Source organism: Anas platyrhynchos, chromosome Z, assembly GCF_047663525.1.
Source record: "Anas platyrhynchos isolate ZD024472 breed Pekin duck chromosome Z, IASCAAS_PekinDuck_T2T, whole genome shotgun sequence".
NCBI lineage: Eukaryota > Metazoa > Chordata > Aves > Anseriformes > Anatidae > Anas > Anas platyrhynchos.
In genome coordinates, this window is record NC_092621.1 from 54376890 (window position 1) to 54402193 (window position 25304).

Below are 25304 nucleotides of genomic sequence, written 5' to 3' on the forward strand. Positions count from 1 at the left end.
CAATTTTCTTGTAGGATGGAAGAGCCGCATCTGCTGTTGTAGTTTGTTCTTTTCTGTGTTTTTGTCGTCTCTTCACGACTGCTGAAGCTGCAGTTTATATGTTTAGTATGAAAAGATGTCCGCCTGGTATTTGGCCTTCTCATAAAAGGTATGCTATTGGTCTGTTTGTAGGGTACTATTGAAGCAAGTATTTGTGCAATTGTGAATATGCTACTATTTTTACAGGGTCCTTTTTAGGATAAATTATTTCAACAGTGTCTGTGTTAAAACAACAAAATACTTGGAAAAACAAATGTATTGTAAGTAGATAAAGCAGTTCTGTGAGTAGTTTGAGACCTTAATTACTCACGGTGTTATCACAACTGAATCGTATGTAGTGAAGCAGTGTTAGGAGTGAAAACGAGGGTATGCAGTGCTTTCGAATGCTGTCTTTAGTATAAAATCCTCTTCCACATGTAGATGACGTTATATTCCACGTGCACCAGCTTACTACATGGTAAGTTATAGTGTGTCAGACCACAGCAAGTTCTGTTGGAAAGAGTAATAATTTCTTGTTCAGATAAAAATGCCTTCTGTTTTTTAAAGGAGTGCATGCAGATGACTGGAATATTTGTCAGAATATATGAAACTAGGTATTGGAATTAATTTGATAGATCTTTGTGGTGGTTTTACCGTGCTGGGCAGCTAAACCCCACAACCACTCTCTCACTCCACCTCTTTTAGATGAGGAGGGGGAGAAGTAAAGCAAAGAACAACTCACGGGTTGAGATAAGGATAATTTAATTGAAGGGAAATAATAATTAAATAAAGATTATTATGAACTAAACAATTTAACTAAAGGGAAATAAAAAGAGAAAGGGGAAAAGGGAGGGGGAAAGGGAAAAATAAAAAGAAGGGAGGAAAACAAACGAATAAAATAAATGAAGGCTATATGGAAGTGCAGAGGAAAGAAATTACTCTCTACTTCCCACAAATGGGTGATGATTGACCACATCCTTGAAGCAGGGCCTCAATGCACATAGCCGGTGTTCTAGCCGGTGTTCGAGAGGAGGACTGACGTTTTTTCAACGAGAGCCCACCCCTCCCCTCTTCTTGTTTCCACCTTTTATTGCTGAGTGTGAGCCCATACAGCAGCACTGTATGGGCTGCTGCCGGAAAAGTTAACATTCCAGCTAGACCCAGTACAATCTTGTAACAATTAAGTCTCCAGAGCAAGTGACTGTGGTATTAAATGTTTTTCCTACAAAAAAAAAAAAAAAAAGATTAAATTTAGAAAGGTGAGAAGTAAAGATTAGTGAAGAGTAACTGACAAATTATGAAGTTGTACAAATTTTTTCTGGGTATATTTAATGGGTCCTGTACAGGGTAGGTCATAAAAGAGGATAAACATAAAGGTAGCCTGATGTGTAAAGTGCTGTTAGGAAGCTTTGAGTTACTAGCTTCAGAACTGCTGTAACTTTAGTCCATTTTGTGTAAAATATCAGTGAACAGTTCTCTTAGTGGGGTGTTGTAGCTGAGGCCTTTGGGAAGAGTGGCTAGCTTGTTTTACAAGTGAATAAATGTAAAGCTATAGACCTGAGGCAGAGGCTAGCATTGTCTGTAAGGTGAAACAAAGGCACAGGTGATTTCATATGTGGTGCTGTATTCAATTGTCTGAACAGCATATTTTTCTGCTGTGGTGGAGCTATTAGATTTTCCTGCAGAAATTGTGTTGCTGTCCTTAGAAAGACCAGTTAAGTATCATAAGTATTTCCTCACGTTTCTATTTTGTTCTCCTTTTGTCAAATTCTATCAAATTGAAAAATCTGTTTCCAGGAAGTGCTGTTACATGTTTCCAGTTCTATTACCACGAGTTATTGCTGGGTGGCTGGGTATTAACAAAAGTAACTTGTGTGCCCCTGTTTTTATGATTTCGTTCTCTGATCTAACCTTTTGTTTTTAACAGATATATTGAATACATGTGTGACATGATGGCTGAAGAACCAATTATTCCTCACAGCAAGCCAATCCTTATTAAATCAATCATCATGACTCCAGTTCCTCTTTTCAGTAAGCAGCGTAACGGCTGCAGGCCTTTTTGTGAAGTATATGTTGGGGATGAAAGAGTAGCTACTACCTCCCAGGAATATGACAAAATGAAGTAAGTATAGGTTATGAAAACTGAACATTAAGTTTTCCTTTAACTTAAATAAGAAGTCTTTACTATGAGGAGAAAATATGATTTTTGGGCTGGTTGAGCAGAGAGCAGCTTAAATACATGGAGCTCCTCTATCCCATTTTAGTTGATCCTGAAAGGTAAATCATGGGGAAGAGACAAAGTGGTTAAAAAAGAGTTTGAAGGTGTCTGCACAGAAAGTGTGGATCACAGTGGAGTGGCATATTACACTGTGGGCTTTGGGAAACAAAGTTGAACAAGACCTACTCTATAGCACATGGAATAGCATGAAACTAGGAAGACTGATCTTTGCTGCACATGTAGTTGGGGTGGTGTACCAACACCACTAAGACTGAACTTTGTGATGCAGTTGTGCAGTAAGCATTCACCAGCTGCCATAGCTGTAAGGAAAGCACTTAATTCTGGTATATCCAGGGTAACTCTGGTGCCTGCTGATGTAATGCAATGTTGCAGCTATAAATCATACTAGCAATTCTATCTGGCAGTCAGTCACAAGTGGAGGTAAGGTAAGAATGCCCAAGTCCTTCCAGTTTTCTTAAAAACCCAAGCCCAGTAAAAATTTGTTATGAACTTGGAGAGGGAGCAACAGAAACAGCTACGGAGTGTTAAAATATCTTCCTTTTTTTTGGACTACTGTATCTCAGTGGGGATCCTAACTTATTGGTTACCAGTATTGTGTAACAGTATAGCTACAGTTTCTTTTCACCTTTCTTTGGAATAGCTTTCATAATTCCCAGTCTGTTGGCCACTGTTCTAATTGTGCTCTTGCATTTTTACAGCAGTTCCTAAGAAGCATATTCCTCATATATTTGATTTGAGAGTTATGAGTCTAAATGCATCTGTAGCTCTGTTTTGGGCAACTGCTGCTTGTCAACTACTTGCTTTTGACAAAGCAAGTGACAAGAGCAATTTTTAAGTTTTAATCACTTAGAGTGCATTCCTTCATTCGTAGTTAAGAATTTACGGTGGAATTTCATGGGTTGATATGGAAGGGCTTGGGGAAAGAAAACTAAGCATAAGGAAATAATCCAGCTTCAGAAAAATATAGTGCAAATGTGGATATGCTTTTTCTTCAGGGAATTCAAAATTGAAGATGGGAAAGCTGTAATTCCACTAGGTATAACAGTTCAAGGAGATGTTCTCATTGTGATCTATCATGCCCGCTCAACACTGGGAGGCCGACTGCAAGCTAAGGTAATAATAAATTTAACAACCTGCATGAATGGCTTGCTTCTAGGTGTAGTTTCTGTTGTAATTGTATTTGGAATCTCATTAAGTACATGAGTTTATTTAGTGTTCTGTGTTCAAATAAATGTTTTTGTTCATGCACTTGGGAATCCAGTTCCTTCAGGCCTGGTAAGTGTCCATTTTCTGCATGCTCTACATGGAGATGCTTTGGTAAGCATTTCTGGAAATTACTCCTATAGTGATAGTAACTAGCTAAAGGCTCTCCACACAAATATAACTTTTCAATTTATTTGGTCTCATCCATTAAGTTGCACAATAGGCCAAAACTTCTTAGTTCAGTGTAAGTCAACCAAAATGAACAGAAAAATGCCACTCAGTGCAAAAGTGGTATTCCAGGGACTGACTGCACTAAACAGTCTCAAATAAAATAATAAAAAAAATGCATGTGGTGTTGTACCTTGTTTCTAAGCAAGTTTGAGTGTTGTAGCTAATTTTATGACTGGTCTTTTTTTTTTTCTCCTAGAGAGAATGCACATTTCATTTTTAATAATAAAAAAAAAAAGCAAACTGTCATGTACTAGAATCACAAGTTTTCCAAGTCTGTCTCCAAATTCCTATAAATGAATTTTGGGTCCCCCTCTTGTGTTGTGACCAAATTAAACCCAGAGGTCTATGTAAATAAACCTGGAGGTCTATGTAAAAGATGGAATGACACAGAGCAAAGTTTAGATAACTTACAGTATTGTGAAAATTGATCCAGAGGTTCTTCAGACAGTACTGCAGATTCCAGACATTTGCAGCAAAAATACATGCTCATACATTTCTGCTATTACTGAAGTAGATGTTCTCCCTACATTTCTTACTTTGCATAGAAAGTTGAGTATGAAATTGTATGTTGCAGAGATCCAAGACTGAGAAATATTTGGCCAAAGGTAATGTGTTCTCCTTGTGCAATCTCAGTGTCAGTTTCACTGATTGTAAGGTTAATGCCTGGTTTCTCTGGTATTTAACCATTAACCAAGAGAGATTAGAATTTTCTCATCTGTCTGCTGTAACACATGGTATATCAACAGTGTATGTAATGATACTGGTTTGGTGCTTTAATGGAACAATATTCATTGTCTTCTTAGTTCTACATGCTGTAAAATGCTCCCTGAAGCTCTCTGCAGAACTTTACTAAGATCAGCCATTGCATTTCAATTTTGCTGTTGAGTGCTTAGAGCTGTGTGTTGTGAATGTCTTCCACTTGTTTACAGTTGATTTGAGAGAGGATTTAGTTTATCTTCTAGGAAATGTCTTGCATAACGAGGGATTAAAACTTATCTGATAGTGTTTCAGGTTTTCATACGTAGTTCAGGATAGGGCTGGATGGATGAGAGAAACTGCCTCTTAATTCCTTCCCTGGTGTGTGTCACTAAGCTGCCTTGACCAAAAGTTCATAACAATCAGTGGTGGGCAGAACTTGTGAAGTGAAATTTAACATGGGGAGTGAGGTATCTGCTCAGGTAAGTGTCAAGTGGTCCACCTACTGCGAGGAACTTTTGCATCGTTATGTCATCATGGTTCTCATCTGTCAGGATTTGTAACTTCATGCCTGTGACACTAGCAAAGTGTAAATAAAGTTTTGGCTGTAAGAGGTGTTAGAAGGGGAATCTTGAAATCAGATGCACATAACAATGGGAAAATGTGGAAGATGCTGGAAAACATGGATACCGAGTGTGAGTATAAAAAGGGAATTTCAGGCAAAGCTGATTTTTATATCTTTTTGTAATCCACAAAGTGTTTAGCAGAAGGAATTTTACAATATAACTCAAGCACATCAGAGCTGTACATGTATTAAGATGTATTTAAAGAGGTTGTGCACTAGAACTGGGTTATACAAAGCTTACAGACTTCGCAATGCAGCATTCAGACACATTGGCCAGAAAAGAAAGACCAAGGAGGGCTTACTGTGATGGATGAGAAGGGAGAGCTGGTAACCACGGACGTGGAGAAGGCTGAGGTATTTGGGAAGTTTTCCCTCAGTCTTCACTGACAGTCAGGCTTCCCATGTCTCTTGATTCCCTGAACCTGTAGATAGAGGCTGGGGGAGCAAAGTCCCTCCTGCTGTAAGTGAAGAGCAGGTTGGAGACCCCCTGATGAAACTGGACAGGTACTGGTCTGTGGGGCCCAGTGCCATGCATCCCAGGGGCCTGAGGGAACTGGCTGATGGAGCTGCCAAGCCTCTCTCCATTGTATTTGGGAAGTCCTGGCAGTCAGGTGAAGTCCCTGGTGACTGGAAAAAGGGAAACGCCGCTCCCATTTTTAACAAGAGCAGAAAGGAGCACCTGGGGGAACTACAGACCTGTGAGCCTGGCAAGACAGTGACTTCTGTGCCTGGTAAGATCAAGGAACAGATCCTCCTGGAAGCAATGTCAAGTCACGTGCAGGACAAGGAGGTGATCCAAGACAGCCAGCACGGCTTCACCAAGGAAAAATCATGCCTTTGAGAAAAACTCACTGAGAGCAGACCTGTGGAGAAGGACTTGAGGGTTCTGGTGGGTGAAAAGCTCACCATGAGCCAGCAGTGTGCACTTGCAGCCCAGAAGGCCAACTGCATCCTCAGCTGCATCATCGGAGGAATGGACAGGAGGCTGACAAGGGAGGTGATTGTACTCCTCTGCTCTGCCCTCATGAGGCCACACCTGGAGTGCTGCATCCAGGTCTGGGACCTCCAGCACAAGAAGGACATGGACCTGTTAGAGTGGGTCTAGAGGAGGGCCACAAGGATGATCAGAGGGCTGGAGCACCTCTCCTTTGAAGATGGATCTGAGGGAGTTAGGGCAGTTCAGGCTGGAGAAGAAAAGGCTCTGGGAGACCTCCTTGTGGCCTTTCAGTACTTAAAGGGGTTTTACAAAAAAGAGGGAGAGCAACTTTTTACTTGGACAGATAGTCACAGGACCAGGCAGAACTAAACTAAAGGAGGGTATATTTAGATTAAGTCTTAGGAAAGTAATTCTTTATTTTGAGAGTGGTGAGGCCCTGGCACAGGCTGCCCAGAGAAGCTGTGGATGCCCCATCCCTGGAGGTGCTCAAGGCCAGGCTGGATAAGGCCCTGGGCAGCCTGATCCAGTTGGTGGCATCCCCACCCACAGCATAGGGGTTGCAACAACATGACCTCTAATGTCCCTTCCAACCTGAGCCGTTCTATGATTATAAGAAAAGCTGTCAGAATTGTCTTATTAGACTGTGTTTGTATCACTTGCATTATAAGGACAGGCATGAATATTCTACATGTGCTGTAATTAAAGCCAGGGAGCAAATATAGTGTGGGTTTATCAGTTTGCTGTATTTTGTATTTGTATTTGGAGCTATATGGATCTTTTATGGTAGCATTTTCTTGATTCTTGTTTGCTGATCAAGCAGGGGGAAGTATCTTTTCTGTAAGTGGAAGAAACAGTGGGGGTAAGTTGAATGGTTGTAATACATTTGGAAAAACAGCCTTCAATATGTTACTTTTACAGCTGTACTGAATGGACTCCTATGATGGGTTCCTATTCCTATATTAGTATATTGCATGATGAGTTTTTTTCTGAATATGTTATGCTGAAAAGTGTAACAAAGGTCACAACATTTAAGCCTTTACAACAGGGTCTGGAAATATTTGACAGACTTCAATAATCTGAGGCTAGTACTGAGAGTAGTATCTGGTCCAAGGGCTTTTGCTTTTTTTCTGTTAATGAATGCTATATCTGTCTACATTCTGTCATAGTCTACATTTAGAACATTCTAGGTAAAGTATGCAAGGTGGAAAAATGAACGCTTCAATACTGAAAATACTTTGCTTTATATTAAAGGCAGAACACGACACATACTTCTTATGCATATTTATGCAGTTTCCCTGTGTTTCTTGTTTCCAACAGATGGCTTCTATGAAGATGTTTCAGATTCAGTTCCACACAGGTTTTGTGCCCCGAAATGCCACCACAGTGAAATTTGCTAAGTATGTTGACACTTTTTTGTAGGGAATTTGAAGGAATTTTCTTTCAAACTGTTTAACTTGCCAAACTAACAGCTGAGGAAAGGCTTTCTTCAATAATTTTTCAATAAATTGAATAAATGCAACAAATATTTTCCTTACCTAAGTACTACTTGTTGAAGATCTATGAAAAATGTAAACAAGTACAGCATACTTTAAGCCTTATACATACTTTAGTGCCTTGAAGTTCTGTCATGAGCTACTATAATTTAATCCAGTTAGCACATAGTCTTAAGAATTTACTTGCATACACTTTTGCAGGTATGATCTGGATGCCTGCGACATTCAAGAGAAGTATCCTGATTTATTTCAAGTCAATCTGGAAGTGGAGGTGGAGCCCAGAGACAGACCTAGCTGTGAGCAGCCACCATGGGATAACATGAATATAAAGGGACTGAATCCCAAGATTCTTTTCTCTACCCGAGAGGAACAACAAGAGATTTTGTCAAAATTCGGTAATGAACCTCTTGAACTAGAGAACCTGATGAAGTTTCTAATAACCTAGCAGTTGAGGATGTATTCTGATTAGTTTCTGATATTCCTTTTAGTGAAGGAATTTTTTTTTTTATAAATATAATTTCAAAAAATTTGCATTGTATGAAGGAGTATAAATTATCCTCTAATTATATAAGGATTATAATTATCCTTATCTGACATCCACTGCTGTTACACTTGCTTGTTTTAAAGTTATGAATATGCTATTTGAAGGGATTTTAGCAAATGGAATGTTGACAGTCAGGATTTGTAGACAAAATGTCTTGAAAGAACTATCTTTGACTAAATTGGCATCATTATAATTTAATTATTTCAGTCTTTCTGGTAAATAGTCCTACCTAAAAATGTTATCAATGTTTTCATCGTATATATAACCAATTAATTTAGTAACTGATGTTCAATTTGTCAGTAGTTCCTCATGTCATCCATCAGATATTTAACTATTTAAATATTGCATGTGTGCTTCATCTGTAAATGTCTGTATTAATTCCATTTAATGTTGTTCAGTATCTTCTTCTGGAATCAGTAATTACAGTTTTGACACTTTCATTAAGGCTTCCAAGCCTTGACCACGCCTCCCCTATAAAAAGCTTGTGATTTTGGTACACCATACATGAGATCTTACTCTCTAATTTTAATATTGTATGTTCTAATTCCATGTCTCTTGATAGATATTAGTTGCTGCTGTCCTATTTCCTGCAGAATATGTTCTGCTCATACCACAATTTAGGTCATTTTTTGTTTAACTTAAGACTTTTACTATCAATATAAACTATGATTAAACACTGCTCTCAGCTCACTCAAGATGTTTTGTTAATGAGAATGAGAATTACTTTTGACCTTTCGATTTATAAACTTGCATTTCAAGTCACTTTCTTATTCATAGAAGGTTTCAAATACCATTGAATTTTTTTTTTAATACTTGCAAGAAGAGTGTTTGCGTTCTTCTGTATTATGAACTTTCTTTATAAAGCTTGCCCTATTAAGATTGAATTTACGATATTACATTAAGCATGATGTTTCATGTATGTTTTCTGAAACATACAGAAACTATTTTTTCAACATCTGTTACAACTGAGTTTGTGGGAGGAAGGGAAAAAGTGCTCTACCAGACTTGATGTTTGGATTTAGACAAACAGCTTTCTCCCAAGCATTCATCCCATTCTTTTCAAGCAGTAGATGAACACTCATTGACATAGGGAATTCTTGGCTTGTCTTGAGGAAATCCTTTTTTTTTTTTTTTTTGGGGGGGGGGGGGGGAGGGAGATGGTATTACTGTAGGTAATTCAGTCCAAATCAGTTTTTTAATACAAGAGTCATTTGAAGTCTGATCTCAGTCAAATAAGCATTATAAGGAGAAGCTGATAGCAACACAGTGCATTACTTAACATCTTTGAGATGCTTGTTAACAATTCCATATTACTCTCTAGCATTATACTCTTTTTTTTCTATATCTGCACTTGATCTTTCTTGATATTCTGTTCCTTATATAAGCTATTGCAGATGCTGTTCATAGCTCCTGCCTGTTTTAGGGGATAGGTGGTACAAGTGAGCTGTTGAGCACAAGTATTTTTAAAAAATGTAAATAGGATACTTGAGTGTTTTGCTGTGAGTCTGATACATTAACGATGCAGTTTAAAATAGGGTCTTACGAGCCTTTGCAGTTGAAGCAGGCTTAGTAATGACAGCTTCAAACCTGGGAGGTTTTGCCTTTGTGGAATAATACTTCAGGACAGTTGTCTTACTGTAGCAGTCAAGTACCAGCTGCTGTGACCAGGATTGAGTTTTAGAAGCTTCTCTCTAAGGGTTCTGGCTTATAAATTATAAATCTATCTTCTTTTAGGGAAACCAGAGCTGCCTAGACAGCCAGGTTCAACTGCACAATATGAAGCGGAAGCATCCCAACTGGAGCAGTCTTCAGAAAGCGCCCTAACTGAGACAGAATCCTCACATAGTAGTGGTACTGATGCAAATAATTTCTTTCATTCTCTGGATTGGAAAGGTATTTTTTCTCTGAAGTAACTATTTATGTTTTCTTGTATACTTTTCAATGAGCACTATAGTTGTTTCTTATACCCCCCTTATTCAGTGAAATTCACTATGTTGCCAGGCCATGAGCAAAGGCTATTTAAAGAGTGAACTCTGCATGTTAACATGTTAGAAAGTGTTAATTCAACTTCATTTGGTTAAATACTAATGTTTGTTTTTTTTTTTTTTATTGCTCATAACTTACAATGAAAAGTGTAGTTCAGCATTTAACAATTTTAAACTTAAACATCTTCATGGGAGTAGTTATATTCTGACAACCCCGCTTAGGCCTGGCTGAGGAACAGAAGAAACATAGACCAACCAGTGGGGTCCAGATCAACATGTATGGACTGAGAAAATGTAACTTTATAGTGCATGTATAAGTCCTATTTCTGAGCTCTGCTCTGTTGGCAAACATAGCAGTAACTGATTATGCTGACATTGAATGTTGTTGTAGAGTGGAGCAACAGTTATTGAATAATTTTCTAAGACATAAGTGGTATGATGTCCTGAGTTGAGATTGTCTAAGTCAGTGCCATTTTGAAAGAATGTGTAGTACCTTCTCTTTTAGAGTAGCAAGTATGGTAGAGTTGTTTGTCATTTTTGTGAACATGCATTATAGTTGTCTTGTTCTAATGCTTTGTAGCTGGAGAACTCCTCTGTTAATTGTCTAATTTGAACTAGTAGAATGTGAGGTGCCCCTTTGCCTGCCCTGTTCAAGGAGGTGATACCCAACAGTTTGTTAGGGATTGCAGAAACCACATGAAATCAATAAGCCTGACATTTTTGTTTGGCAGAATTCTGTTAATCTTTTGCTGTTATCTCTTGTTTCTTTTTAAGAAGGAAAATGTCCAGAAAGTGGACCAGACGATAATTCATCCAAAAATGATAATGTTCAACTGTCTGATGAGAGAGAAGAGAGTGATCCTTCAGATGAAGAATTCCCCGCATTTCCAAGTGAAGAAAAGGTGGTAATTGTTGATGAGAGAGATTCTGGTACTCAGGAAGGAGAGTTGTCTTTTGAAGTCAATTTTGAAGCTTCATCTGCCTCATCACAAAAACCTCTCACTGAAGAGAATGTAGATTTACTGGGATTGAACTCTGATATTTCACAAGAACAGCAACAACCTATCTCAGAAACAAGCACTTCAACAAGTAATGCAGATCTGTTGAACGATCTGTTTGTGGGTAGCGCATCACAGATTGCAGAAGAGCCCACTGGAGATCTTCTTGGACAAGGAACATCTTTCTTTTACAGCAAGCAGTCTCAGTGTTCAGATGCTGCTCAGGAGATGACTTCAGCATCAGGTGTGTAAAGTTAATCTCAGTACTCTTCAACTGGCAGCAGGTAATAACTGTTGCCTCTGTTGTGGTTGGAACATAGCTAACATGTTTGATATGTACACTGAAGACATGTTGGTCTATGGCAAGAATCTGAATAGAAAGGTATTTTTAATGCATGAAACAGACAAATTGATGCACACTATCCATGCCTTTTATGTTATCAATATCCTATTACCTCCAAACCATGTAAACAGTAAAGTATCAGGTTTTGAGTTGAAAGCAAATTCACCATTTTTAAAGAATCCATAACTTTCCAATGCAGGTGTTACGGATCTAGAAAAGGATCTAGATCATGTATGTAAATCGCTGCTCTTGCTCAGGCTGAGAATTGTAGTAAGTGCATACATTCACTTTATGTAGAGCTATACTAGATGTAGTGTATAGCTGTGCTGTGTAGGTCAAAAGGCCGTGGTTATTTTTTGAGTGCTAATCAGATAAGACTGATAGGCAACTGGAAATCCTGTAGATTACTGTTGAAAACAGTGTGATAATGCTGCTGCTAAAAGCTGTTGCTGCTTTTACTGATGATGATGGCAAGTTTTATGTCTGGAAGGAGCATGTTAACTCTATCTAGTTTGCATTTAAAACAATGTTTTAATGTAGAGATCTTTCCAGTGCATTGTTATCACTTCAACATGTGACTAAATTTTGATAATAGTAATGCTTGGTCTGAATGTGCAGTAAGAGTTTTAGGAATATTAGTCAATCAGGGTAACTATTACAAGCTTTAGTTTATTTGCGCAAAGGTAAAATGTGATTTTAGGGCTTTTAGGTGACTTCAAAAATTTCTTCTGAAGTAATTCACTCTTGAACTGTGTTACTATGGTAAATGACAAATCACTTAATTTACCAGTTTAAACATAGGCAGAAGCCTTCGAAAGAAGCTTTTTTATATCATCTTCAAAAATGTGAGCAGTGGTAATTTATATATATCATTCTACGTTTGAATAGTATTACAGAAGTGAGCAGATGAAGCCACTTGAGTTTCCCCCTGCACATCAAACTTGTAGCTGAGGTTTTGTGCATGTGCTGTGCTGCAATAAGGTAGTTTCTACACGAGAACTCAACATTTGCTTTTTGAACTGTTGCCGAGACCTGAGAAATGTGATCAGCACCTCAGGATGCATTAGGGCACCATGGGAAGATTATTTCTTTTCAGCTTCTGAGTGAATCTGGCAGGAGTCCCTGGGCTCCAAAGGATTTTGACCCTAGAGGGCAGCAGTAACAGGAAGATCTCAAGCCATGATTCACGCAACTGTCACGTGTTATCCCATGCTGTATATAAATACTCTTCCAATTAGTTTTTGCCTCACTGTGATCACTAAGGACCTGTTGAAAGTCTTGCTTCCTTTTGGCTTTTATTCTTGAGCTGACGCACTTTCTACCCTGGAGTCAACAATGCCTTCAAGTCAAAGCAGTAGTATGAATGCTTTTCTTGATTTTTTTCAGTAGTTTAATAGTCTAGTTTTTGTTTAAATTCTTTAGAGGCCTGGCATTATAGATCACTTTTTAACAAATGTAATTTTTTTTGGTTTATATGCAACTGATTGCAACTCAAAATTAAGGTATGTCTTGCATGGAGGAAAGTAACATTATGATTGAATATATGCAGCTTTGCTAAGGATTTGTGTTTGAGGACATAGCTGTTTTAACTGCGTATGGCTGAGAAACTTTCTATACCAACATGAAAGTACCAGTGTCTAAAGGCAAAGACAGAATGGTGACTATCTGCTACAAAAATTCAGAGCTGCTTAATTTGCCAACATAAACTCTGCTTTTGTCCTTGTCCCTGGAGTAATAAAGTTTTGTACTTTTTTCTAAAACTTGTCATAATTTTATTTTCTGTTTCTTTTTTAGCTGATCCTTTTGGCCTGTTCACAATGTCATCAAGTTTTGAGAATCTATCCCTACCTAGTGCAGACCTCTTTGGAGAAACGCTTAATTCAAATTCAACATCTACTCCTAATACGTTTCTTTCTAACAGTAATACACTTCTGGTTTCTTCCAGTTCAGATCTCTTGAATTTTGGTAAGTGCACTTCTGGTATTGTTTCTCAACAGTTTCTGCTGCTTTGTGTATTTTTTCTTTTGCCTTAGCTGGGGTGGATTAGTGTCTTAATAGGTCCACTTGTTGTGACTGTTTTAATAAGCTCCCTGTTCCGGGGACACAGATACGCATGTACCACCAAGTTGCAAGGATTTCCTATATAATGTGATTCTAATATTTATTTCCAGCATTGCTAACCTTTCAAGAGCTGAATTTTCTTCCAAGAGCTCTTAAAAATGATGATACACAAACACTTGCAAACATTCTGTCTAGATGACAATACTATTTTGAGTGTGTTCATTTATTAGTTTTTCTGAAAACCTGTGAAAAGGAGTGAGTGGTTCAAGGAAATTAAAGTACAGCAAGATCTTAAAATGCAATCAGAGGCTAGCTTGGACCTTCTTGACCTGATAATATACTTACGGAATACATTATGTAATACTCTAATCCTATTTGCTTCATTTGATTTCTGAGTGTTCTTGGTGAACCTTTTCCTCGTGTGTTTATTCTAAAATCTATTTACTATTAAACAAAGTTTTGTAATATGTTGGGTCTTCCCTTGTCTCCATCTTCAGCATGTTACGTCTTAAGTGTTACTAAATGGATCTTCTAAGCAACACGCTTTTACAAAACCAAAGTGGCAGAGCCAAATGTGTTGCTTTTTAAATTTGATTTTCAGAGAAAAGGGGCGTGTACGTGGTCTTGCTGTTTGTGGTGTTAGCCAATAGTTAAATTCACAAAAGTCGAATTTGTAGAGCTAAATTTTTATCCATCACTATTAAAAGCAAGAGCGTGGGAACATCATGCAAACCGAAAGATTACAGACCTGGACAGGTATTCTTGGAAGGATGGCAGCATTTGTGAAGGGGGTGTACATGGTTAGAATTCGATATTGAAACTTAGTATTTCAAATAACAGAAAACTTGACCCCTGTATGTCTACCAGTGGTTGTACTTTGAAAATATCTTACTGTCTGTTCTCAGAGGGCAGTGACTTCTAAAATTTCTTCACTGTCTAGGATTTATTTCCCTTCATTTACAAGAAAGTGCCCTGAGACTGTGAGTCAACCTTGGCTGATTACCAGATACCCAGAATGGTGCTTTTGCTCCCTCTTCTCAGGGGGACAGTAGGAGAAAAGATGAAAAATCTCATGGGTTGAAGTATAAAGACAAAGGTCGTGTAGCAATTACTGTCATAGGCAAAACAGTAACTTGGGAATGATTAATTTAATGTATTGTTAATTAAAAAAAAAAAGTAGGATAGTGAGAAATATTGAAAGAAACGTTCCCACCACCCTACTTCCCTTGATGTCATTCCTTCATTCTCAACTCTTGAGCATCCTTCTCCCCACTCTGGCACATGGGGATGGGGAATAGGGACTGTGGTCTGTTCCCTCTATTGCTCCTTCTTCCTCAGAAGAGCTGTTCACCCACATGGGGTCCTTCCTATGGGATACAGGCCTTTATGAACTGCTCCAACATAGGTCCTTCTCTTGTGCTGCAGTTCTTTACAAGTTTCTCAATTTGTGCCCACTGCCTCCTGTCCTTCCAGTGGACAGTGCTGAGAAGAGTCTGGGTCTGTCATCATTATTTCATCCTTTAAGTGTATACACTTACACACTTCAAGAAGGTCCTTCATCCCTAATCCTTTTCTCCTAGTTAAGCAATACCAGCACACTCATCCTTTTACTCATGTGACAGGTGCTCCAATCCCTACATGACAGAACCCTTTTTTGTACGAAATTGAAGTTGAAAAAAAATACACAAATGAAAATTTCAGCTCTTTAAATGTTTACTTGCAACCTCAAGGAGACCATCAGTATGTTCAGCTATCTGTAACATTTAAGCAAGTGTGGAAGAAAAAGATATTTTCATATATCTGACTTCTGTGCTTAGTGTTTGTGCTTTGTCTTTTGACTATGGTGACAATGTACCCTGGTAAATGCAGTAGCCTGTCTACTATTTTGATGTATTTTCTAGAGGTTTCTGTCAATATATGCTAAATATACTTCAAATGTACCCATTTTCTCTTCAGACTACAGTTATGCATTTCCCAATATTTATCGGTTTCTGAAACTGTTGCTATGCAAGATATAAAAACTGTGGAAGTGGAGAAACTGGGTTAACATTTCATGTTTCTTTAAGTTTACCTTTTAAGTGACAGCTCTTCTGTGTGTTTAGCTGAAATAAATTACGTATTAGAGGCTTTAGCATTCCATCCAGTCACAAGTATCAATTTTAACCAGAAGATGAGGAATATTAGTAGTTCTAATGCTTTTAATATGAAGGAGTGCATATGACTGAGAAGACATGCTAACTAGCAATTGGAGAATTGCAGGGGAGAGCATTCTCAAAAATGACAGGTTTGGAAAAATTGTGTGGAGAGCGCAGAAGAAAGTGCAAACATCAGGTCATTAAAGTGAGGAACAATTTAAAACTCATTAAAAATAAATTGGTAATGTCAGTGCTCATTTAAAATAAGCTGCAGTGACAAGATATGGTGAATCTATTTTTGGAGAAGTAGCGAGTGTCAAATCAAATTCTGAAGCAATGGATAGGCTTTCCTTTGGTAGTAAACAATTACTAACCTCTATAGATGTGAGGAGGAATGCTCTTCAGTGAACATTAATTCAAGAACTAAAATTTTAGGCTTATTTCTCAACGATGCTTGAAATTTACTGGAGTTTTAAAATATAAACTTAATTTATAGAAAATATACTTTTTAAACAATGTGTGGTCTGTTAAGGCATTCTGGCCCATAATATAAAAATATATAGATCAGTTCTACTAAAACTGTTTTGGAAGGAAATCTGATTTTCTGTGAAAACTTTCAGTTGCTTGAGAGAGAAGGTAGGACACGGGATTAGCATTTACTTAAGAACAGATCACCTGCTCTTAAGTCTTAAGTGGCCACACTTACAAAATTTTCTGTAGATGAAAGAGTGTGTATTCTTCCTCACTAAATAAATGTTCAGTGAGTGCTTCTGAGAACAGAATTGGTTTGTTTGGGTGTGGAAGCAGGTCATCTTTGATGGAAGTCTGGGCAGGAATGTATTTCCCCATGTGAGGATGGACTGATCTGATCAAAAAATAGCAGGAGGCATGAAATGTGATCAAAAGAAAGTTGAGTGACCAGTGCAGTCGTCTTCTGAGGAGGAACTGTTTTCTGTGGTGATTGTGCTCTCAGTTGGGCTCGAAATGAGCTTGGAAAACTTACATCATATTAAACCAGCCTTTTGGTTCACAAGAAATTCTGTTGTTCTCTGTGATTAAAGGATTTCTTCTACAGATGAGAAGTTACATAAAGAAAGCTTAATGTGTAGTTATTTCTTTCATTGTGGTTTTATCACAGGAAAATTTATTTCAATAAGTGGTTGTAAACTGTCTCATCTCCATGTGGAAAACATATAACTGCAGAGATCATAAGCCAATTTTTTTTCTAACTTAAATATTAATACTAATTATTAATTTCAGGCCCAATTAACATTTTGGGAATGGCATATAGTATGTAAAATTTCTGAACTGATGAATAGGCACTTAGGTACTTCTGTAACCAGTAGCATTGCTATATAGCAGATAGCTGGGATTCTGAGCACCGAGAGGCAAATACACTACTGCTTTCTGGCTACCTGCTGCATTGGCAGGAACAGGAGCATGCTCTGAAGCCATCCATTAGATATTTCTTCAGCCTATGAGACCTAAGCTGTTAAGGTCATAGTGTTACCTTTGGACTGAATTCTCTGAAGTATGTGGATGTTTGAAATACAAATGAAAGAATTTGGTGTGAAAACCCTTCTGAGTCCCATTTAAGAGCACATTACTACTATGGAGATACCTAAGCAACCCATGTAGCAGGCCAGCTGACAATGTGGTAAAGCTGTAGCAGTACTGGCAAAAGACTTGTTATTGTGGTAGTTTTCTTAAAAGAATAATCATGGATTTTTTTTCTTTTGTAGGGAAATTAGAGACAAGTAAAATGTCATCTTCTACAAGCTACCCAGATCTTTTAGGTGGATGGGATTTGGGGGTAGATTGTTCCAGATCTGTCTTTACACCATCAGCACAAACGAAGTCTGCTGTTGAAGGTATGATGAAAAAAGTCTCCCATTAGAGGGGATAAGAAATACTCCGGACCTGGTCAGTTCAGTCACCTGAAACTGCTGAACATGTCTGCCTGCCTTTTGCTTTGTTGCTTAAAGGACTCTATGCTCTTGTGCTCAAAGGGCCTCTTTAAGGCACTAGAGTAGTTTTTCAGAATAAGTTCAATGTATAGGAGCTAAATAGTGTCAGTTGCCTATAGTAATGGTGATTCTTGTTCTGGTAAAAGATGTCATCTAGCAGAATACTAGGGAGGCTTACCTGGAAATTACATTTCTATTAATTTTCTCAGCTTCTAAATAAACCAAGTATATGATGTGTTTTCATATTAAACAAGTCCAGTTCTTACCACAGGAAGTCAGTCCGGTGTGTCTTCAGGTCCAGCCTTAAACCAGTCTAAGTCTCAGAACGTTGACCCTTTTGCTGATCTTGCCAATCTTGGATCTGGTCTTCCAGGTAAGGCCTTGTCTGAACTTAATGCTTCTCTGGTTTCTGATTTGCTTATTGTTCCAATAAGTGTGAATGATAGCTTATGTAAAGTTTTCTTTAAAATGGTAACAACCAGCTTCAGGCAGTTCCTGTGAGCAGATGTGTAACAAGAAGCAATCGTACCTTTATAGAGATTGTGTGAAATATGCACAATTATGTTTAAGAAGGTAACTTCAGCTGTGATTTAGAAATGTTTTACACACTTCATTCTTGAGACTTCTAGTTGAGAAGTTAAGAGAAACTATTTGTCTCTGCTCCAGTAACTGATCATAGGGTTTCTAATATATTTTTGCTTGATACGGTACTGTGAAAGATATAAAATAGGAAGCCAAATTAAATTCTTGATTAGGCCCAAAATAAAGGGTAAAAAAGAACTGTCAGTTCAGTACTTTTCTTAGAAATAAGTAGGTTTGTATAGTTGTGCTACTCAAATTTGTCATGTCTGGGTCTGATTTGTGCTTGCTGTAAATACTCCTACACCAATTCCATCAGTATTATAAAGATTTGCCAACTTGCAGTTGTGTGAACAAGATGGCTATGTAAGATGGGACACAACCCAGAGTAACAATTGTCCCAAGATTTTACATTCACCCAAACTCAGGTGTTTTCACAAACAGCAGAAAAAATAAGGGCAGGGTAAAGAACTTTCTTTTCAGTACCACACTGCCATAGCTAATGGCCAATTGGCTGCCGTTAAATGTGACTAGCTGCCAAGAGTCTAAGAAGAGCGATTTGGAACAGCCTATAGCTATTGAGTTGCAGAAAAATATGCTTTTACCTTAGCTTGAAGCTGACAGAAGCTTCTGTTGCCTTGGCAGCTGGTGTTATATATTGAATTGAATAACCTCTTGGTGAAATTACTTTATTTAAATGCAAGGTAATATACAATGCTGGCTTCTCTGCTGCCTTGCAAAATTCTAGTATTGAAGTGGTGCCAATAAAGCTGTTCTGCAGGAAACAATTTACAGAATTATTCTAGTTCAATAGTTCAGGTAAATATGGACTTTTTAACACTATAGGCAGGGTGAGTAAACTCATTTCATGTTAGACTTGGAGACGCAGGTATGATTGTACACTGAATGAGTAGAGGGAATTATAGTGATTTTAGGATTCAGATCAACTCATTTTAGGGCGATGAATCTGGTGAAGGGTCTAGACAACAAGTCTGGGGAGCAGTTGAGGGAATTGGGACTGTTTGGCCTTGAGAAAGAATGCTTGGGGAAGACCTCATCATTCTTTGACTACCTCAGAGAAGGTTGTAGTTGGGGGAAGGGGGAGGCCACTCTCTTCTCCCAAGCAGCAAGTGACAGGATAAGACAAAATGGCCTCAAGTTGTGCCAGAGGTTTGCACTGGATATTAAGAAAAAAATTCTTCACTCAAAGGGTTGTGAAGCATTCGAACAACCTGCCCAGGAAGGCAGTTGAATCACCATCCCTGGAGGTATTTAAGAGATGTGTTGATGTGGTGCTTAGGGACATGGTTTAGTGGTAGACCTGACAGTACTAGGTGAACATTTGGACTATACTTTCCAACTTAACTGGAAGTTTAATCGTGGAATCATTTAATTTTCATTAGAAAAAAGGACTGCATAAGGAGGTGGCCAGGTGTAACTGGGCTAGTTAGCCTCAGGCTTGAAATGAATCTTCAGGGAAGTGTAAAAACTGCAGTTTAGACTTAGTACTGTCTTTCTGTAGGAGTTTTTGGACTTAACACTTCTAGAATGATGACTTTTATGTTATGAGAGTGAACACTCCTTAATTGGGAATATTATATCACAGTAAGGAAACAATAGCTAAAGCTAGTAATAGTATGCAGATAATAGTAAGATACCAACAGTGACCTGTGATAGTTGGTTTAGTCACACTTTCTAGTAATGATCTTCTTCAAGAGAGTAGGAATGTGCTGTTGAAAAGTTGGTGCTGATAGTGAGGCATTGGCTTGCCCTATAAGGAAAAATTGGTAGGCCATAACTGAAACAATATAGAATTATGTGAAAGAGAGTAGTACAATAAGATTATTTCTTACTCTACAAGGTAATGTACCTAGGTAGCAGGGATTTTTCAGTAAATTTCACAAGTTAAAGATTGGGACAACTCAAAGCACTTCTTGCAGAGGGAGTTCTCTCAGGTGATGTATTGCAATACTAGGTTTTACCAGGTGAGGTATTGAGACATATAGCAAGCTATCTTGCACATGGCCTTAGGGATTCATTCTTTGTGTAAGCTGTTAGTATGCACAGCAGCTACTAAAATGTTACCAGAAGAACAGAAATGTAAGGAACTAGTTTTGAAAGAGAAAACTGAGTTTATATTGCTGAGCCTAGCCAGACAAGCTTTGTGTTTTTTTTCCTGAGTTTTTAGGACAAATAAAGGAATAGAAAGATAGAAACAAGATCAGCTAAGTCTAAACTGGCCTGAAATGTTTGAACCGAAAGTTAATTTCTAATGATCAGCAGCTGGGTAAGAAAATAAGTGGAGTTATTAATTCACCTTTCTTCAACTAATGAGACAGGATTATAAGTTTGTCATTCAAAACCAAGTAATAAAAGAAGTCTTTCCATATTTGACGTGTCAGTATTTCAGTCATATTAAACTTCAGACTTCCTGTCTGACTTCAGTTGTGTAACCATCCATATAGTGATGCTAGTGTTGAATTTTTGTCATTTTTAGGGAATTGTTCCAAGATGAAGAGGTCTCATTCTGCTTTAGGTTGCCATAAGTGTGGTGTGACACGTTTCCCTTACAGAGAATATAGATGCATCTAAATTCAGCCATCATGCTATTTTTTCTTCTTATTGATATATGCCGAGACATCTTATGCTGTAACTTCTCAGGGGAACTGAGTTCTAGAAATGTCTCCAAGGTCAGATAAGGGCGGTCTAATGGTGGGTTGGCTTAGAATAAAATTCAAGTTTATTCTCATTAGTGAGACAAAAAGCTGAATAATGAATTTAAAAGGTTGGAGCTTTATTGTGCTTAATTTGTTTGTAGTGAGTATTGTAGAGTGGAAAAAAAGTCCTGGATGCTCTTCCCAAGGATTGTAGCTGGTGAGGCTGCTAAGCAGCTGTATCTACACCAGCTAAGTGAAGGGAAATGGGATCTAAATAATCAAGACAATGTTGTACTGTTAAAACAAGCCTATGGATTGTGCTATGAAGTTTTCAGGAGATATTGTAATGACCAGTATTTTTTTCCTGTGCTGCATAACATATGCTGATTACTATAGCGTTATCTTCTGAGTTTTCTTAAATAATAGTCCATGAAATCACTAAAGAGGAAACTTAGAAAGCATTCATTTGAAAGTATTCTCAATATATCACGTTTTCTTGATCATAATTAGCTTTTAATGTCCTCTGATACCCATTAATAGATGTTGAAATGTAGCAAATTGGTAGGCATAACTGCTGTCACTGAACTATTTTTTGGCAAATACACGTGCCTGTCTGATCAGATGAGTGAATGCTTCTGCTAAAAATTGACAGCTGAGAACTTGAGGTAAGGCTGGAAGAGTTTTTGTCGTGGCCGCGGCTACTGCTATGCAAGTTGTTAACGAGCCCAGTGTTTTTTTATGCTTTCTCTTGTATAGTGATATCACTGTAAACTGTGTAGTTAAATGTTAAGGTCAAAGTTTCTTACTTGCAAGTGACATATTGAGCTGAACAACTAATTCGTTATTTATTGTTAGGCTCCTCCATGAGTGGATTCTCTGGTAGCGGGTTTGGTCAGAAGGCTGCTCCATCTCAGAAGTCAGGAAATCAGTGGCAGAAATCCACAAAACCACAAAGTACTTTGTGGCACTCCCAGACTAAACCCAGCACTACAGCTAAACCCAATTATAGCGGGAACTTTGGTGTTATTGGCGGACGAGAAGAAAGAGGAGTCAGAACCCCAAGCTTTGGTAAGTTTTCTGAGGGCATTACTTATAATGGCCTGTGTGAAGTTAGGTGTGCTGTTAGCCTCAAACTCTTTTACCTTTTGTCTTTTTATTTGTTTACATTTAGGTCATATCTAGTATAAAGTAGAAGAGAGTTTGGCAAATCTAGTGTCCTGCTGTTGTAAGGCTACACTAGAATATCACAGACAACCTGACCACGGCCCATTTGCATGTTTGGGTATAAAGTCTCAGGGCTGTAGTCTCATCCAAACGGGTACTGGCTTTCTATCATTGAATTCAAAAGGTAAATTTGCATGAATGCAGGGAAGAGAGGTAGGTTAATAACATTACTCAACAGGCAAAAGGATGCAGCCCTTTCCCTAGCTAAAGAGTAGTAGCTAGTCTTAAGGAAAATTGATGAACTTAAACGTACTACAAATCACTGTTTCAAAGAGCAGAGTAGGGGTAAGGAGCAGACAAATTCATTCTTGGAACCAGTCCCTTATGATGGACGTGTCATCTGTCTGTGTTAGCCTTTTGGAAGAGGGGAAGGGGAAGGAAAATCCTGATTTATAGGTACAGGATAATGCCTCCCTTTCAATGGTAGTGAACAAGTACTTCATTTAACTTGAAATGGTGTGAATTGGACTAGATGACATCCAGTGGTCTCATCCAACTTCAGTTGTTCTGCAGTTCTCAAAAATTTGTGGGTTTCATAACAGTTCTGTAACTGTTCTTGTTGATATTTTTTTCCTTTGTTATTGTGCATAAACTTCAACATACTTAAATGTACAGTACATTTCTGACTAGACCATTAAATATTCAGTCATTTGAAAAGCTGTTGTACAGCAGTTAGAATGACTCTATAGTGGAAAAATTAAACAATTTCCAAAATCATGAATAGCTAGATGTGTACTTCCTCATATCTACTCCTCTTTAGGAAAAAAAAGAGGACATCATGAGTATGTGTGAGGTTCTATTCTTCTGGACTGAAAACTTGCCAATGACCCATTTTGTTTGTCTTTTTGTTAGTCTTGTGGAGTCTATCTAGCTGCTGAAGAGTAAAGTCATGCAGGTGTAGCTAAGTGCATGCAGTACATTTCTCCAGTTAATGTGTTCTCCCATATAACTTTAATGTTTTTTTCCTTTCATAGGTCAGAAGCCAAAAGTTTCAGCAAATGACTTTGAGGATCTCTTATCTAATCAAGGGTTTTCGGCTAAATCTGATAAAAAAGGACCAAAAACTATTGCTGAGATGAGAAAGCAAGAAATGTCTAAAGATATGGACCCCTTGAAACTGAAGGTTGGTTTGACAGATTTTGATTCAAATGCAAATCTGAGTGTATGCTTTGAACTACCAATAACAAAGCAAAATCATACGATAAAAAACTGATAAAGCAGATAAATGAAGTTTTATTTGTATTTAAATTAAAATGACTCTCATACTACCATTAAGTTAATTAGCACAAACAAGAGTTAGCTAGTAATGAAGCAGCAGGGACAAGAACACAAAGTGTGTGGAAGGAATGCAAGTTCCTATTTCTATTAGCTGAGTGTGGAAAATTTAAGAATGTACCTTGCTAAAATAGACTTTCTGAAGCCAAAATTGTTCTTAATTTGTAGAGTTCCAAAATGTCTCCTTAGTAAAGATGGATTAAGCTGATAGTGCAACTATCCTTAAAGAACAGGCAAGTGAGAATAGATGTCTTCAGGGTGACCACTTGCATTTGCAAGTTAGCTGGTTCTGTTGCTGTCCTAAGAAATTATGAAAAGAAGTAGTTCTAGAGATGGGCTGTACAACTAGGAGTCTTATCTGATCATCTGTTCAGATTTTCTTGGTGTATTGATGATAAAATATTAATACATTTATATATTTTAATATTACTGTTACAAAGTCGATTAAATGAACAGTTATTCTAAGTAAGTTTCATGGAGATACCTGAAAGAATGCTTTGTTTTTTTGCAAATTGCTTAAGCAAACTATTAGCATATGAGATCTGAAACTTCTGTATATAACTCAGGTGAGAATGTTAGTGAAGAAATTCATGTTGTACCCTGAGAAGGAGTTAACGTAATTGTAACAGATGTTTTTAAGTACTATTTTCTATTCTCTTGTCATGAATTGTACAGGGTTTTGTAATATGTAACTAACTCATCAATGTCTTTTCCAATGACAGAATTTCTGTAGTAAATCAATAACAATGAGCTATTGTCTAGGGACAGATGCAAAATACAGCTTTTGATTGATAACGGTATTGGATGCAAGAAAGAAGAATGTAGTGTAAGACAACTGAACCTGGGAGATCAATACAGCAAGACAATTGTACTTGGGTCCCAATCTTGTACAGAAAGAGTGAGAGTTCAGACTGTGTACAGAGAATGCTTGCACTATTGCATTCAGTTTTTATGCATTCTGTTTTTCCCAGATTCTTGAATGGATTGAAGGAAAAGAGAGAAATATCAGAGCATTAATATCAACTCTTCATACAGTGCTTTGGGAAGGGGAAAATAAGTGGAAACCTGTTAGCATAGCAGATCTAGTAACACCCGAACAAGTGAAGAAGTACTACAGGAAAGCAGTGCTGGTAGTTCATCCAGATAAGGTGAGTGTATTCCTCTAATCTTCTCTCCTTCAGACAGAAGTAATAGAAACTGGTTTTACTGTACTGGGCACGTCTCTGAGAGATGATACGGTGTTGGCTCTTGATCAGGATCCTAAGTACTCTTTACTTCTCTTCCATTGTCTTCTGAATTTGATGCCTTACTACATCCAGGTACTGCAGGATTTTTCTTGTCACTCTGACATAGCACAGAACTCAGCAAATCAATGTTATCAAATAAGATCCCCTGAATGTCACTAATGACTAAATTTTTGGTTATGCTGGATTCTGATTGCGTAGTGGCATACTCAGTGCTAACTGGTGGACCCTGCTTTGTTTCTACCAGCTGAGTCTTTAGGACTTTCAGGGCTATTCACCAGTATATGACAACAAAGACTGCCACAGCAAAACTGGCGGGGAAGAACCTGTTGAACCTCCTTTACAAGAGATTACTCAGCTGTTGAAAAAAGTGCAATGAACACAGCATTCCACTGGTTTTTAAATATCCTATGCGTTCTCTTGCTGTTTCTGTTAGTCTCCAAGTATATGAAGGTAGCATCTTTTTCTGAGTCGGTGCTCTAGGCTGTGTTTTAGGTATAAAGATAAGCGTTGAATATACCTAGTTTAAATTTTAAGATAATTTTTGCTGGCAGTTCAGTGAGCAGTTGTTCAAGTCCTTTGTTTTGTTGCAGCCATAACAGAGAAATAAGACATCATTTTTTTTTCTCCCCCCTGTTCTTTCCTGTTCCTGGCAGTGTGGTTTACTTCAACTTTGTGTTAGTTTATTGGTGTTTTCTGTGAGCCACTTAACTGCTCGATGTCAGAATACAAGCTTTTTTGAATCATTTTCCTCTTCAGCTTTAATTTCTCTTCTACGACCCTGAGTTAAAGCAGTACACAAGTCCTTTAAGTGCTACATCTGGCAAAAGCCAAGCAGTAGAAAGGGAGT

The 25304-nt window shown here is 37.9% G+C and overlaps 1 protein-coding gene across 2 annotated transcripts in view; it reads left to right on the forward strand.

Annotated features, from left to right (window-relative positions):
* The window catches only part of GAK (cyclin G associated kinase), a 73272-nt gene that overhangs the window by 41950 nt on the left and 6018 nt on the right, over positions 1-25304 (forward strand). Inside the window, exons 15-27 of one of the 2 annotated variants that reach the window (XM_027446921.3) lie at positions 15-148; positions 1946-2140; positions 3253-3370; positions 7267-7346; positions 7644-7837; positions 9721-9879; positions 10749-11213; positions 13107-13277; positions 17251-17379; positions 17747-17848; positions 21567-21779; positions 22910-23058; positions 24182-24358. In XM_027446921.3, coding sequence (XP_027302722.2) covers positions 15-148; positions 1946-2140; positions 3253-3370; positions 7267-7346; positions 7644-7837; positions 9721-9879; positions 10749-11213; positions 13107-13277; positions 17251-17379; positions 17747-17848; positions 21567-21779; positions 22910-23058; positions 24182-24358 — 2286 coding nt within the window. Of the gene's footprint in view, positions 1-14; positions 149-1945; positions 2141-3252; positions 3371-7266; positions 7347-7643; positions 7838-9720; positions 9880-10745; positions 11214-13106; positions 13278-17250; positions 17380-17746; positions 17849-21566; positions 21780-22909; positions 23059-24181; positions 24359-25304 lie in introns of both variants that reach the window. The other variant, XM_027446920.3, reaches the window with a different exon arrangement.